This window comes from Oncorhynchus tshawytscha, linkage group LG27 (genome assembly GCF_018296145.1).
Source record: "Oncorhynchus tshawytscha isolate Ot180627B linkage group LG27, Otsh_v2.0, whole genome shotgun sequence".
In the NCBI taxonomy this organism is placed as follows: Eukaryota; Metazoa; Chordata; class Actinopteri; order Salmoniformes; family Salmonidae; genus Oncorhynchus; species Oncorhynchus tshawytscha.
Genome location: NC_056455.1, coordinates 5,046,036 through 5,061,396, shown reverse-complemented (window position 1 = coordinate 5,061,396; position 15,361 = coordinate 5,046,036). Strand labels below are relative to the sequence as shown.

At 42.9% G+C, this 15,361-nt stretch overlaps 1 protein-coding gene across 1 annotated transcript; it reads left to right on the top strand.

The window, feature by feature from the left end:
* Positions 1 to 397: 397 nt before the first annotated feature.
* On the top strand, positions 398 to 12,311 carry nags (N-acetylglutamate synthase). The gene is made up of 8 exons (XM_024390046.2): positions 398 to 1,007; positions 4,593 to 4,870; positions 4,971 to 5,184; positions 5,776 to 5,956; positions 8,630 to 8,669; positions 10,017 to 10,148; positions 10,500 to 10,682; positions 11,024 to 12,311. Exons 1-8 carry the CDS (start codon positions 642 to 644, stop codon positions 11,196 to 11,198), a joined length of 1,569 nt encoding a protein of 522 aa, XP_024245814.2. The 5' UTR covers positions 398 to 641; the 3' UTR covers positions 11,199 to 12,311.
* Positions 12,312 to 15,361: the final 3,050 nt, after the last annotated feature.

The window sequence follows — 15,361 nt, the reverse complement described above, 5'->3', positions numbered from 1 at the left end:
GGGTGGGATTTTTTTTGTGTCGTAAAATTAATTATGCGAACAAAAATTGCGGTGGAAACGCCTTTATGCGCACATATTGATATTAATAGCCATCATATCGAACTAAACTTGGATTCACGAGATGATATGTTGTGTGATCTTCCCACTACTACCCGGGAAACCATGCAGTTTAGGCTACAGTACATATGAAATACATTTGGATGAACTTCAGTTAAAAGGTTATGATAGTTTTAAAATACAAAATATAAACAATTTAATTGGTGGAATTAACCACGTCACTGGGAAACTCAAGGGCCCTAGCGATCGCACATTAACCCCAGTCAAAAAAAAAGATATATATCCTAAATAGGCTAACGGTGAATGTCTGAAATAAAACGTACTTTATCTTGGCGAATCACCGTCACAACTGGAGTTGGAGTGAACCTAGAACGGACCCTCTTTTTATGAAGCTGAGTGGTGTCTATGGCAACCACTTTGGCGAGAGTAACCACACCTTTTGAGTACCGTCCTTCCGTCGTCTACACTAGTTAAATCCCTCTGCCTGAATCCTGTCTGTCAGTTATAGTTTTAGGCGTGTTGGAGGTGTAGAACCAGTTTAGTTACTTAGCTAGTTATAAAACGACCTGTATTAGCCAGCAAACATGGCTAAAGTCAACAGTGGTACCTCCAGTTGCAGAGTCATGGTAATGGCTGGTAAATACTTGACGACCCCCTCACCGGGGCTTGTCCCGAGCACATGTCACCGGCGAATGTTAAAACTTCAGCGACGCTTGGCGAGTTCAAAGGCGGCCGGCCAGGGAGGCAAAACCCCGGCGTTGGCCCAGCAAGAGTTCCCTAACTCTTTCTCAGCCTCTGACCGCTACGTTCTGTCAAACCGCACGTTAATTTATCGGGATGTGAAAGCGTTTCTCAATGAAATTGGCGGAGACCCTCGAGAAGCTCGGTACTGGTTGACCCAATTTCAGAGAGCCAGTTTGGCACAAGCGCCAGCATTTGCAGTGCTCGAGGTAAGTGGCTAACAAGCTAGGCTAATGCCAGTGTAACTTGCAAAAAAATTATAGGGGAACAATGAATGAAAATAACTGTCAAACGGAATAGCGTGATTGAAGCGAACTAATAATTGTGTACAGCTGTCAGAATTTAACTAGTTACTGCCTGGCATCTGTCCAACAAGTTTAACTAAAAAGCTCATGATAACCTATCTAATTATGCTATAACTAGCTAACTGTAACTAGTAGCTCATACATAGGCAAATATCTCCTCCGTTTAACGTTCTGCGCAATGCTCATGTGCCACACACAAACCTTAGAAACAATAGTCGCTAGCAAAAATCGCTGGCGCTGCATAGCTTTATGGGCAGGAGGAGTGTACCTCTTCACATTGTGAGGTGACTGTAGCTCAAGAGCAGGATAGGTTCACCAGTTAGCCACTTTTAGAGCAGGCGTGGCCAACCCTCCTCCTGAAGAGTTACAGGGTGTACTGGCTGCAGGCTTTTGTTCTAGCCCTGCTTGGAACACCTTATTCTAATCAGCCACTCAGCAGGACCTTGATTACTGAATCAGGTGTGTTAGTGTATCTGGAATAAGACGTCACATCAGGGCCGTTACTGGACACTGCCGATAATAATCAAATTGCCTCCTCTACTAGAATAGTCCCAGTAAGCAAAATTATGTTTAAAATATGTATTTTCCAGATGTTGAAATTGGGATTATTTTCAGTTCTGAATGAAAGTTTTTCAGATATGTAATTTATATCAGCTACCCAACTTTATCAGGAGGAGTTATTCTGAGCCTATTTGCAATGTGTTTACACAGCGGGAAATGCAGAATAATTTTATTTTTCACTATGATCAGCTCGTAAAAAAATGTAAGGCTACAAACTTGAAGCCACTGATCATGACAATTTAGCCCGCTGGATGCAACTCCTGAACAGCAGTTGTGAGTAGCCGGGAGTTTTTCCTAACCACGTACTTCCACATCTGCATTGCTTGCTGTTTGGGGTTTTAGGCTGGGTTTCTGTATAGCACTTTGTGACGTCTGCTGATGTAAAAAGGGCTTTATAAAATCATTTGATTGTTGATTCCATAGTGTCCATTTTACTTTGACCTGTCCTGTTTTTAGGATATGTTTAACATGTCAGAGCATTGTTTTATTTGATTGGGTGCCATTTAGGTTAGGCTATTTGACCGGAGAAACCTGCATGATGTATAAAGTTTCCATCTCATTACATTGTCATACATTTTTATCTCCAGCCTGTAGGCTACAGAAAAGGCCACATACTCTTTCTACCACAGGCTATATCTGTTACATGATTTGTGTTAATTTTTTTGGGGGGGGACAGAATGTTGGTGGTGCGCCACAGCAATGCGTCTCTCCAACAGCACCCTGTAGAGGTGCGCTGGGAATGGACAGGATAAATATGTTGCATCCCTGCCTTTGACAAAGCGGACACTGCTTATCACAGGGTGGCATCAGCTCTCACCTAAAAAGCTAACATGCCACTTGAGAGAGATTGTCATTGTTTTTAGGCAGAATTATGTGATGTTTTATGTGTTGCTGGTCAGTTTAGCTCAGAAAATGCTGCCCTAGTCAATCTGCCGCGTTATCCTGCCTAATGAGCAGTCCGGCTCTGCTACACGCCCAGTAGCTCTCATCATGGAAGGTTTTAGGATAGTGCGAGAGCCTGATTATTATTATTATTATTATTATTATAAAAAATATTTTATAAAAGACAAGCAAACGCTTGGTTAGCCTTCTGTGGGAAGATGGCAGACAAAGAAGAAATGAAGAAAGTGGAGCATATTCTGAGTAAATATGGAGTGGGGGTATTGCACAAGCCTTCTGGAAGATCTGGTGAAGGAGAAGATGGTGGATTGGAGGAAATTGGATTATGTTTTGAGGGAATATGGAATTGAGGATCGCACAGAAGTTTTGCTATGGAAGGAAAGTGAAGGTGAAGAGAGTGAGGCTGAATTAATTGTGGTGGCAGGTGCAGTGATGACCACCGAGAAGGAGCTCAGTGTGGTGAGGAAAGGAGCTCAGTGTAGAGGGAAGCAGTGTGTAGAGGGAAGCAGTGTGGTGAGGAAAGGAGCTCAGTGTAGAGGGAAGCAGTGTGGTGAGGAAAGGAGCTCAGTGTAGAGGGAAGCAGTGTGGTGAGGAAAGGAGCTGAGTGTAGAGGGAAGCAGTGTGGTGAGGGAAAGGAGCTCAGTGTAGAGGGAAGCAGTGTGGTGAGGAAAGGAGCTCAGTGTAGAGGGAAGCAGTGTGGTGAGGAAAGGAGCTCAGTGTAGAGGGAAGCAGTGTGGTGAGGAAAGGAGCTCAGTGTAGAGGGAAGCAGTGTGGTGAAGAAAGGAGCTCAGTGTAGAGGGAAGCAGTGTGATGAGGAAAGGAGCTGAGTGTAGAGGGAAGCAGTGTGGTGAAGAAAGGAGCTCAGTGTAGAGGGAAGCAGTGTGATGAGGAAAGGAGCTCAGTGTAGAGGGAAGCAGTGTGGTGAGGGAGGTTGGCGTCAAGTGCAAAAAGAGGGATACATCCCATAGTAGCTCAGAGATGGAACCTGACGAGAGGAAGGCTGTAGTACCTGCAGTGAGGACTGCAGAATTTGTGCGAGGATGCAAAGGATGATTCTGGCCCAGTGGGAGTGAGATTCGTGGAGAGCATGGATCCTTGCATTTTGGCTGATCCATATGTGGTGTCAGGTTGGGTGGAGAAGAGGTTGGGGACTGTTGAGTTAATGAGATTAAGTGATTGGACTAGTGGTGATTTTGTGTTTCTTCAGGGAGCGGGTGCTCCGGGTCACGCGATTAGGAACAAGAAATGTGACTTGCTTTGCCTTCCAGAGCAGGGTGCCGTTGAAAGGAGTGATAACGGGGAGGCATTAAGTGTTAAGGGGGATCTTTGCCAGATAAGGTCAAGTTAGGGAGGGATTCTGTTCTGAAAATACTACAGTGTTTTAGGTGTCAAGTTTATGGGCATGTTACAGCAGTGTGTAGGAGGGAGATTCCTTGATGTGAGAAGTGTGCAGCAGGAATGTGAAGTATCGTTGGAGAATGTGGTTAGTTGTCGGGGTGCCCATAGGGTTGGAGATGGGAGGTGTGAGGTTGAGGTTGCCATGGTCATAGTAGTACAGAAAGTGTCGTATGCAGACGTAGTAGAGGAAGATGGTTACAGGGTGAGGGATACTGAGAGGATTCCTGTGAGTAACCAGAGACCAATAGAGAGGAATGGGAATAATGTGTTTCAGTAAGGTGGGTTTCTTAGCATTCATAGCCACGGTTGTCAACTGTACTGCGGAAATGGATTGTAATTCACAGAAAATAAAGATTGAGGCAGCAGAGAAGTACTTGGGATTGCAAAGATTTACCTTTTCCCATATTTTTTTTATTATCGTATCAAGAATGTAATGTAGATAGGCTGTGACTGGCCTCACACACCAGTACAGAAGGTGGCGGTGTATGCGCCTAAAAGTTGGATGCGATCCGCCACACCAAATCCGAAAGAAGAAGAAACTCTCATCATGGTTAGCCCTTTTATGAGTTTTGATAAATTATTGATATCTAGCACTTGTTCACTGACATTTGAAATCTATCTTCATGTCAGGTGGACAAATCTGTATTCGAGAGCCGAGAGATGCTGCAGAGTCTGGCGTTTGGGCTCTCGTTCCTGCAGCGGATGGACATGAAGCCAGTCGTGGTGATGGGACTGTCACGGCCTGAGGATGACGACGCTCCAGACGGGTTTACTTCCAACTCCAGGGCTGATATCGTTCAGCGGTGCCAGACCCTAACAGAGGTCCTACAGCACCACTCAGCCAGTGTCATACCTTTCTTCAGTGCAGAGGCCTTGCTGCTGGTGCAGGATCCACCCCAAGGAAGCAGGTCTCCCCTACCACACTTACCCTATCCTCCTTTGCAGTACGATATTACTTGTTTATTTTGACTTCTTTTTAAGAGGAATAACGGCCCTATGTGTTGTCAGTGCAGGGTCCTCCATTGCAGTGGACAAAGGTCTGCTCCAGTGGAGCCTGGACTGCGGGGCCATCCCCCTAGTGTGCCCTGTGGGGCGGGACACCATGGGCCGCTCGGTGGCCCTGGACTCGGTGAATGTCACGGCCTCCATCTCCAAGGTCCTGCAGCCACTCAAAGTCATGTTCCTCAACAGCTGGGGAGGCCTCTGCAATCAGAGTCACAAGGTGGGTTGATTTGGGGTTATTTTTTTTTTGGGGGGGTAGGTGGCAGATTGCTGGAGGTTAAGTATTTTCTCAATGCACGTGCGTTCATGGTACTTGATGACCTACAGCATGTAGTTAAGGAGCTTGTCGCTGTCTCTTTTGCTCTTTGAAGGTAGGCCCATCAGACTTTTCACAGCAGATAAGTCCGTACATTTCCTGTACATTAGAAGCAGTAGGCTATTACGCTGTTTCAGGTGCTGCTCCAGAATCTCCCATAAGTGTTGAATTGGGTTGAGATGTGGTGACTGAGATGGCCATGGCATATGGTTTACATCGTTTTCATGCTCATCAAACCATTCAGTGACCTCGTGCCCTGTGGATGGGGGCATTGTCATCTTGGAAGAGGCCACTCCCATCAGGATAGAAGTGCTTCACCATAGGTTGAAGGTGATCAGACAGAAGGGCTGTGTATTTATTGGTGTTTACCTTTCCCTCCAAGGGCATGAGAGGACCTAAACCATGTCAGGAAAATGCACCCCACTCTATAACCGAGCTGCCTTTATTTTGTTCACCTTGATGTGTTTCTGTCCCACTCTCCTGTCCAAATACCAGGTGCTGGATCTAGTGTCTCTGCCCGGTGATCTTCCCAGTCTGTCGGGGGCGCCGTGGCTGAGCTTGGCCGAGCGTCGGAGGGTGGGCACCATCGCCCAGCTCCTGAACCAGCTTCCCTGCGAGTCCTCTGCAGTTATCACCTCTGCCAGCACAATGCTCACAGAGCTGTTCAGCCACAAGGGTGAGGGAGATCTGTATGTGTGTGACCCCCCCCCACTGACTAACCCCTATGTCTAACCGATGCTCTCTTCACTCACACTCTGCACCTGTCACTGCTGCTGTTGATGGCACGTGGGGCTCACCTCTCATGTTGCTGAGTGGAGTTTGGGGCCCCTTAAGGCAGGTGTTCCGCAACTTCAGTCCTCTGGAGTCAGTCCCTGCTCTCTCCCTTTCTGCTGCTTCCCTTTTATCTCCCAGGGGCTTTTATGTATCAAGCATCTCAGAATAGGAGTGCTGATCTAGGATCAGGTCCTTCCTGTCCATATAATCGTATTCATTATGCTCCGAGACACTTCATACATACGGCCGCCGGTGTCCCAGTTCTTAATCACTCGCTGAATAGAAGTAAAGAACAGACCCCAGCAGACACTCTGGCCCTCGAGGTGTAGTAGACCTCAGGAGGTTGGTGGCACCTTAATTGGGGAGGACGGAAACGCGGTAATGGCTGGAGCGGAATGAGAGGAATAGTTAAAAAAATACATAGTTTGATGCCATTCCAATCGCTCCGTTCCGGCCATTTATGAGCCGTCCTCCCCTCAGCAGCCTCCACTGTAGTAGACTGTATGTCCATGCATGCAGCTCATGTTGTGCACGGCATCTATGTGTATCTGTGACACCTGAAATCCAACCAAGGGTCATGTTAAGGTCCTAGGATGTGTATTTTGAGAAGTGACCTTAGCACAGCAGAGGTTTTAAAGATGCACTCGTTGACCTGGGTGTCTCCATTTCTTTATCATACAGCACAGATATGTACAGTGCCTTGCGAAAGTATTCGGCCCCCTTGAACTTTGTGACCTTTTGCCACATTTCAGGCTTCAAACATAAAGATATAAAACTGTATTTTTTTGTGAAGAATCAACAACAAGTGGGACACAATCATGAAGTGGAACGACATTTATTGGATATTTCAAACTTTTTTAACAAATCAAAAACTGAAAAATTGGGCGTGCAAAATTATTCAGCCCCTTTACTTTCAGTGCAGCAAACTCTCCAGAAGTTCAGTGAGGATCTCTGAATGATCCAATGTTGACCTAAATGACTAATGATGATAAATACAATCCACCTGTGTGTAATCAAGTCTCCGTATAAATGCACCTGCACTGTGATAGTCTCAGAGGTCCGTTAAAAGCGCAGAGAGCATCATGAAGAACAAGGAACACACCAGGCAGGTCCGAGATACTGTTGTGAAGAAGTTTAAAGCCGGATTTGGATACAAAAAGATTTCCCAAGCTTTAAACATCCCAAGGAGCACTGCGCAAGCGATAATATTGAAATGGAAGGAGTATCAGACCACTGCAAATCTACCAAGACCTGGCCGTCCCTCTAAACTTTCAGCTCATACAAGGAGAAGACTGATCAGAGATGCAGCCAAGAGGCCCATGATCACTCTGGATGAACTGCAGAGATCTACAGCTGAGGTGGGAGACTCTGTCCATAGGACAACAATCAGTCGTATATTGCACAAATCTGGCCTTTTATGGAAGAGTGGCAAGAAGAAAGCCATTTCTTAAAGATATCCATAAAAAGTGTTGTTTAAAGTTTGCCACAAGCCACCTGGGAGACACAGCAAACATGTGGAAGAAGGTGCTCTGGTCAGATGAAACCAAAATTGAACTTTTTGGCAACAATGCAAAACGTTATGTTTGGTGTAAAAGCAACACAGCTTATCACCTTGAACACACCATCCCCACTGTCAAACATGGTGGTGGCAGCATCATGGTTTGGGCCTGCTTTTCTTCAGCGGGGACAGGGAAGATGGTTAAAATTGATGGGAAGATGGATGGAGCCAAATACAGGACCATTCTGGAAGAGAACCTGATGGAGTCTGCAAAAGACCTGAGACTGGGACGGAGATTTGTCTTCCAACAAGACAATGATCCAAAACATAAAGCAAAATCTACAATGGAATGGTTCAAAAATAAACATATCCAGGTGTTAGAATGGCCAAGTCAAAGTCCAGACCTGAATCCAATCGAGAATCTGTGGAAAGAACTGAAAACTGCTGTTCACAAATGCTCTCCATCCAACCTCACTGAGCTCGAGCTGTTTTACAAGGAGGAATGGGAAAACATTTCAGTCTCTCGATGTGCAGAACTGATAGAGACATACCTCAAGCGACTTACAGCTGTAATCGCAGCAAAAGGTGGCGCTACAAAGTATTAACTTAAGGGGGCTGAATAATTTTGCACGCCCAATTTTTCAGTTTTTGATTTGTTAAAAAAGTTTGAAATATCCAATAAATGTCGTTCCACTTCATGATTGTGTCCCACTTGTTGTTGATTCTTCACAAAAAAATACAGTTTTATATCTTTATGTTTGAAGCCTGAAATGTGGCAAAAGGTCGCAAAGTTCAAGGGGGCCGAATACTTTCGCAAGGCACTGTAAATGTGAGTCACTGCATGCAAAGTCTACACGACAGGTGTATCCTTCACTGACCTAACTGGTTAGATTTATCCCATTCCGTACACTCAAAGTACTGACACAAGGAAGTGGCAGACTCCTCAACAGTCCTTGGGTAATTCACTTTTCAAGCTAGTTCACCTTGTCCTCAACATTGTATCGTGGCATGTGTGCTTCCTGATTTGACATGCTTTGTGTACACAATTGTTTATTTTCACCCCTGCTTTTTTCATAGGTTCTGGTACACTGTTCAAGAATGGAGACCCCATTCACAAGTGAGTTTTTCAGTCTCTTGTTGTGGAAATTCAGTACTGCGAGAGACTTGGTCATTTCTTCAAACGATCATCTTTATTTAATATCGATTTAATTATTGCAATGAGGCTGGTCGACCAAGTAACCTAACCTTTACACAAATGCAGAGTACTATATATAGCTGACACTAGCAATGCTCAGCCATGGTTGGTTCAATCCCCTCTCATGCAGACCAAGGAGCATCATAAGCCACTCTGGGTTCATCCTGTCGTTATCTGCACTTGGGTTGTTGTCTTAACCCCTCCCTGGCTTAGTTTCCCAGATGCAAGGATGATTTAGAGACAATGAGGAATTGTTCTAAACTCCTCCTGGATATCTCGGTTACACCCACCACATCTTGTCTATGTAATGCAGTCTTTAACTAATTTGTCAGCTCAAGCCGTCTCTAGTGACCATACGTCCAGATTAGCTGCAGGGAACTAGTGGAGCACATGAAAACACAGACACTAACAGGACAGTGTTACTATTAGTTAAATATGAATTGTTAACCATTCATATCAAATAAACCAGCTAAATATGTAAGTTCTCTATCATACTCTCTTCTCTGTTAGCTTGCAATTATGCTTTCAAACTTGGATGTGTTCACTGTGGGCGGAGCCTCCTATCTTGAGTCGTGCATGTTTAACCTGACTATTATGGAAACTCTTCCATTGACGTCAGTGCAAGATTTTTGTGTGAAATTTAGGAACAGTTAGGCTACTTGCTCATGCCATTTACTTCTGACATTATATCGCTTAGTTTCCTCACTAAGCCTTTCGTATCGGCACCATAACAATAATTTCACCTGTCACAGTGATAGCTCTGGAACCATAAGTCTAGGGAGACAAGTGTCTGTTCACACACCACAGGTGGTATTTTCCACTTCTAATCGCACACAGACTGTGCACAGAGTACTCCCTCATGACAAGCCCGTGCAGATGGCCGTTGTGCTATCTGATGTGAAACAAGGACATTGGAATAAATACTATCCTACAACCACAACTCCTTAACTAGATGTAGAGTTAGCAAGTTAAGGTTTGCGCAGGAAGAAAAATATCAACTACAGATTTATAGTGTTTGATAAGATCAATTCTGACTTCAGTCTTTTGTGCACTGCATGTGTGCAATTAGGCATGGGGAAAGGTGACTTTTCCCCCGTCAGCCAATGAATTCATTCTGACTTTGAGATGGATGATGCCTGTCATCCCAAGGGTCTTGTCCTAGATAGTTGAGCTTGTCAGGTGTCTGTTAAAAGTGATGCAAAGTTAATCACAACTACAATTACTGTGTGCAACTACCATCTCTCTCTCTCTATCATTTTGTTTGGCCAGGTACAGCACTCTGGATGACATAGACCTAGACCGCCTACTGGCCCTGATAAACAAGTCTTTCGAAAAGAACCTGAGGGAGGACTACATTGAGTCACTCAAAGGCCGCCTCCACTCCATCTACCTCTCTGAAGGGTAGGCCCCCCACACACACACACACACACACACACACACACACACACGTCTTCATGTGTGGCATCCTTTTTTCCTTTGCCTTTTCCTGATCTGTGGCTACATATCGATTCTCTACCCTTCTCCAGATGTGTAAACTTGTACAATCTGCTCTCATAGATGAACAAAAAAAATGTTATGAGGAATATGGCAGTGGAAGGAAACTTCCTCCAGCCATGCTTACACCAACCCAATGATTTTCAATGCATGAGGAGGAGTGAACGAGTCCACGCTACTGGAGAAGGGTAGGGAAAGAACGGGAACCTTGCCCGTGTCTCAAAGAAACCATAACATGGAATGTTCTATCACCTGCAGGTACAGTGCAGCAGCCATCATCACCAGGGAGCCTCTGAGCAGCGATACGCCCTATCTGGACAAGTTTGTGGTGAGCAGCAGCAAGCAGGGTGAGGGCACCAGCCAGATCCTGTGGGAGTGTATCAGGCAGGACCTGGGCAAGCTCTTCTGGAGGTCCCGCGCCACCAACCGCATCAACCCCTGGTGAGGAGAACATGACACTGCACAATGGACACAAGAAACATGACTTATGGCTGTTTTGGCCCCACATAATGGCTGAAGTATCAGAGTCAAGTTGAGAGTATCTAGAAGATTTTCTCTCCAATTCTGCGGGGCAATTTGTCAAAAATTTCACTACCAAAAAATTCATTTATTTATTTTTTAACTGTGAATTAAAAATGTAAGTCAAGCTCTGTCTTTCTAATGTAGATGTTTTGGATACTAGTTGTCCCTGCCTGAACCAACACCTAGACTCACTGCTGTGTACAGGGTTGTCTCTTTTTTTTTAAATGTATTTTTCCTTCCTTTTCTCCACCTATCCTCAGGTACTTCAAGCATTGCGACGGAAGCTTTGTCAACGGCAGCTGGATTGTATTTTGGTTCGGTCTCTCAGACATCAGGGAGTCGTACCAGCTAGTAGAGTATGCCAAACGCGTTCCAGACTCCTTCCACGATCCGATAATGGGGGGAGCCCCCCAGCAGCCACCCCCAGGATCCTGAATGAACTCTCCCAACATTCCTCTTCCAAGCCTAAATAAATGGTTGCAGAACACCATGCTAAAATAAGCAGTTCCTCCCATTGAGAAAAACTGTTTTGTGGTAAATTTGATGTGGTATTGCTTGGTGGCTTGGTGCAGTAGGTCATTGTTTTGAGTGCCAGAGAGCATCTTGGGTTAGACTGCGGTGGTTATATTTGGATCTGGCAGAATTGCAGTAAGCTTGCCTTCAGCACTCTGGCTGCTGAAGGTTTGTTTGGTGGAAAAGGTTGTACATTTAGTCTGGATTCACCCCCCCTCATGTAGTTGATTTCACTACTGTGCTTGGGCCAAATCCCAAATTGAGGTACATGCTCAAAACTCACACTCTGTGCACCTTGCATTGATGTCATTGGGGGATATGTGAGTGTTGAAGGCAGATCTCAAGTTATGATTTGGCCCTTAGAAAGCCCTGAAGCAAAATCTAATTTAAGAAATACATGATGAGAGATTAATGTCTTCTGGAGTTTATAGAGTGGCTTCCCTTTTTCGTCTTGGAGCTTTTTAAAAACATTTTTTTTTTACATTTCAGAAATATGTTTCAAATACAAACATTTCAAGATCGTGCTATAAGAGACTTGTGCCAATGTTTACATTTCAAAGGGTATTTCTTCAGTGTATATCCAGAATCCGGTCACTTTCATGCTGGATTAACCACAGTGGTCAATGCCAGTATCATTTTTTTTTTTACACTTTTGTCTTAACTCTACAACAAATGTGAAGTTTACATTTTTGTGACATTTTTTTTACTTGAATCTCAAGAATTTCAAATAGACTCAATGCTGGTTTTGGAGTTACGGTAGTCCATTCAAGGACCAAGGTAATCTAAAAAATGCAGCTAGCCTTTTACATGGCTGACCTCCACTGTTAAATGCACAAAAGATTGCCAATCAAATTAACTGACTTAAAATGGGCATGATTTTAGTCATCTGGGGGACAAAAAACAGTAATTGACTTCATACATTCTGGAGGTTTACAACATGCATATTTTGAACAATAGTTGAAATGTATAAAAATGATCAGCCATTAGTTCAACATGTAATTTTACATGGAATTAAAGTTTACATTTTGAAACACACAGACCTACTGTGGATTTTGTCTGGAATTCCAATGAATGCCTTAAATTAACTGCAACAATCCAAGGGATGCAAACTAGTCACCTTTCGGGGGGGGGTTGGTTGAAGAGGCAACCAATTTACTAGTTAAAACCAATTTACTAGTTAAAACCAATTTTACTCGTTAAAACATCAGCGCACGCTCTGGAAAGGCTTTACAGCAGCGCGTCCCCTGAACAGTGTTGCCATCTTAGTGACTTGGTCGCTGTATTTAGTGAGTATTCAGACCCCTCTAGCGACACAACATGAAACGTTACATAATACAGAACATTAGTAGACAAGGACAGAACTACATCACTTAGTTTTTTTTAAGGCACACACAGCCTACATATCAATAGGTACTCACAAACTACCTAGGTCAAATAGGAGAGAGGCATTGTGCCGTGAGGTGTTGCTTTATCTGTTTTTTGAAACCAGGTTTGCTGTTGATTTGAGCAGTATGAGTTGGCTCTACATAATACTATACGCTTTCTTGAATATTTTCTGGATTTGAGGACTGTGAAAAAGAACCCGGAGGAATGTCTGGTGGGGTACGTGTGTGTCAGAGCTGTGTGTAAGTTGACTGTGCAAACAATTTGGGATTTTCAACACAATGTTACTTATAAGAAGTGATGCCAAGAGAGACTGGCATGCATAGTATTTATCTCAGCCACCTGAATACAATGAAGAGAACGACGTGCCGCTCTGTTCTGGGCCAGCTGCAGCTTAACTTGGTCTTTCCTTGCAGTACTCGACCACACAACTGGACAATAATTAAGATTAGACAAATCTAGAGCCCGCAGGACTTGCTTTTTGGAGTGTGGTGTCTAAAAAGCAGAGCATCTCTTTATTATGGACAGACCTCTCCCCATCTTTACAACCAATTAATCTATGTGTTTTGACCATGACAGTTTACAGTCTCTAGGGTAACGCCTAGTAATTTAGTCTCCTCAACTTCTTCAACAGCCACACCATTCATTACCAGATTCAGCCGAGGTCTATAACTTAGGGAATGATTTGTACCAAATACAATGCACTTAGTTTTAGAGATGTTCGGGACCAGTTTATTACTGGCCATCCATTCCAAAACAGATTGCAACTCTTTGTTAAGGGTTTCAGTGACTTCATTAGCTGTGGTTGCTGATGCGTGTCTGGTTGAATCATCAGCATACATGGACACACATGCTTTGTTTAATGCCAGTGGCAGGTCATTGGTACGCCATACTTTACATGTTTGACATTAGAGAAGCTTCCATTAAAGAAAGAGAGATCTGAATCCACGATATGGTAGAGTTTGAAAAGCCATTACACAAATACGTATTTTTTAACAACAGGTTATGGTCAATAATATCAAAGGCTGCACTGAAATCTTGCAGTGCAGCTCCCTCAATCTTCTTATTATCAATTTATTTCAACCAATCATCAGTTATTTGTGTCAGTGCAGTACATGTTGAGTGACCTTCTCTATAAGCATGCTGATAGTCTTGTTAATTTGTTTACAGATAAATAGCATTGTATTTGGTGAAACACCATTTTTTCCAACAGTTTGCTAAGAGCTGGTAGCAAGCTTATAAATATGCTGTTAGAACCAATAAAAGCCGCTTTACAACTCTTGGGTAGTGGAATTACTTTGGCTTCCTTCCAGGCCTGAGGTGAAATACTTCCTTCTAGGCTCAGATTAAAGATACAACAAAATAGGAGTGGCTATGGAGTCAGCTACCATCCTCAGCAGCTTTCCATCTAGGTTGTCAATGCCAGGAGGTTTGTCATTATTGATCGATAACAATACATTTTCCACCTCTCCCACACTAACTTTACAAAGTTTAAAGTTGCAATGCTTTTCTATGGTTATTAGTTTTTTATGCATGAATACGATGGCTCACTGTTCCTTGTTGGCATTTCCTGCCTAAGTTTGCTCACTTTGCCAATGAAGTAACCATTAAAATAATTGACAAAATCAAATAGTTGTGTGATGAATAAGCCATCTGATTCGATGAAATATGAAGTTGAATATGTCTTTCTGGAAGCGAAAGAAACGCACACCAATTTAGGCGAGGTGTTGGCTAGCGGAGTGGAACACTTGAAAAAAATAAAGGATTGCCGCACACTCTAGGGGCTCAGATGCATCAATATGTATATAGGTTTCGCCAGACAAGCTGTCTTCATCAGGGTATAACGACAAACACTGCGGGATGACTAATTGATATAGTGTCAAAAGACACACATAGCCAACTCCTCAGTAAGGAAAGTAGCTATTTATTTTTATTTAAAAAATAAATAAAATTGTTGGCAGATTCATTTTATTTTTAAAGTATTTTATTTTATTCAAAATACAGATCAACAATTTACATTCTTACATCAAAACATTACATCAAAACAGAACGCAGGTATTAATGAGAAAATACTGGAACAAACAACAAATATTTAAACAAAATAAACAATTCTAGTGCAATTGTAATTACTCTGAGAAAATCTTATTGTAATGATTTAGGAAGATGTTATTCTTGCTATTGTTTACTAGGGTTAATGTTTTAATAAAATAGTTAAATTCAATCCAAAAAAATGTGTAATTTTGGTATAGAATTTTGGAATATTTGTTTGTGTATGAAGTATTTGGCAACAAGAATTTTAAAAAATCACAATCATTTCAGTGGTCTTGTTATCATTGCAATAGTAACATATATCTTTCATGTCAAAAACATAGGTAGTGTTCATAATGGTAAATAAGTATTTTGCAAGGTTTTCCCAAAATGACACAAATTTACATTCAAAGAACAAATGAGACAGATTCTCACCTTGTTTTTCACAGAAAACGCAGATAAATGAGACAGATTCTCACCTTGTTTTTCACAGAAAACGCAGATATCATCAATAGCCACAAATTTGAATATTATAGAATTACATAGATATATCTTATGTAACATTTTGAAGTGCACTTCCTTAACTTTGTTTGGTATACAATGTTTTTAAGGCCTTAACAATGCATTTTTCCAGGCAATGTCAGGAATAAGCATGTTCCAGAAAAACTTTCGTC

Excerpts from the sequence above, each read along its gene's own strand:
- nags (XM_024390046.2), top strand. The coding sequence starts at position 642 with ATGGCTAAAGTCAACAGTGGTACCTCCAGTTGCAGAGTCATGGTAATG. Across the intron at positions 5,185-5,775 it reads TCTGCAATCAGAGTCACAAG|GTGCTGGATCTAGTGTCTCT; the intron begins GTGGGTTGATTT and ends TCCAAATACCAG. Across the intron at positions 8,670-10,016 it reads AATGGAGACCCCATTCACAA|GTACAGCACTCTGGATGACA; the intron begins GTGAGTTTTTCA and ends TTGTTTGGCCAG.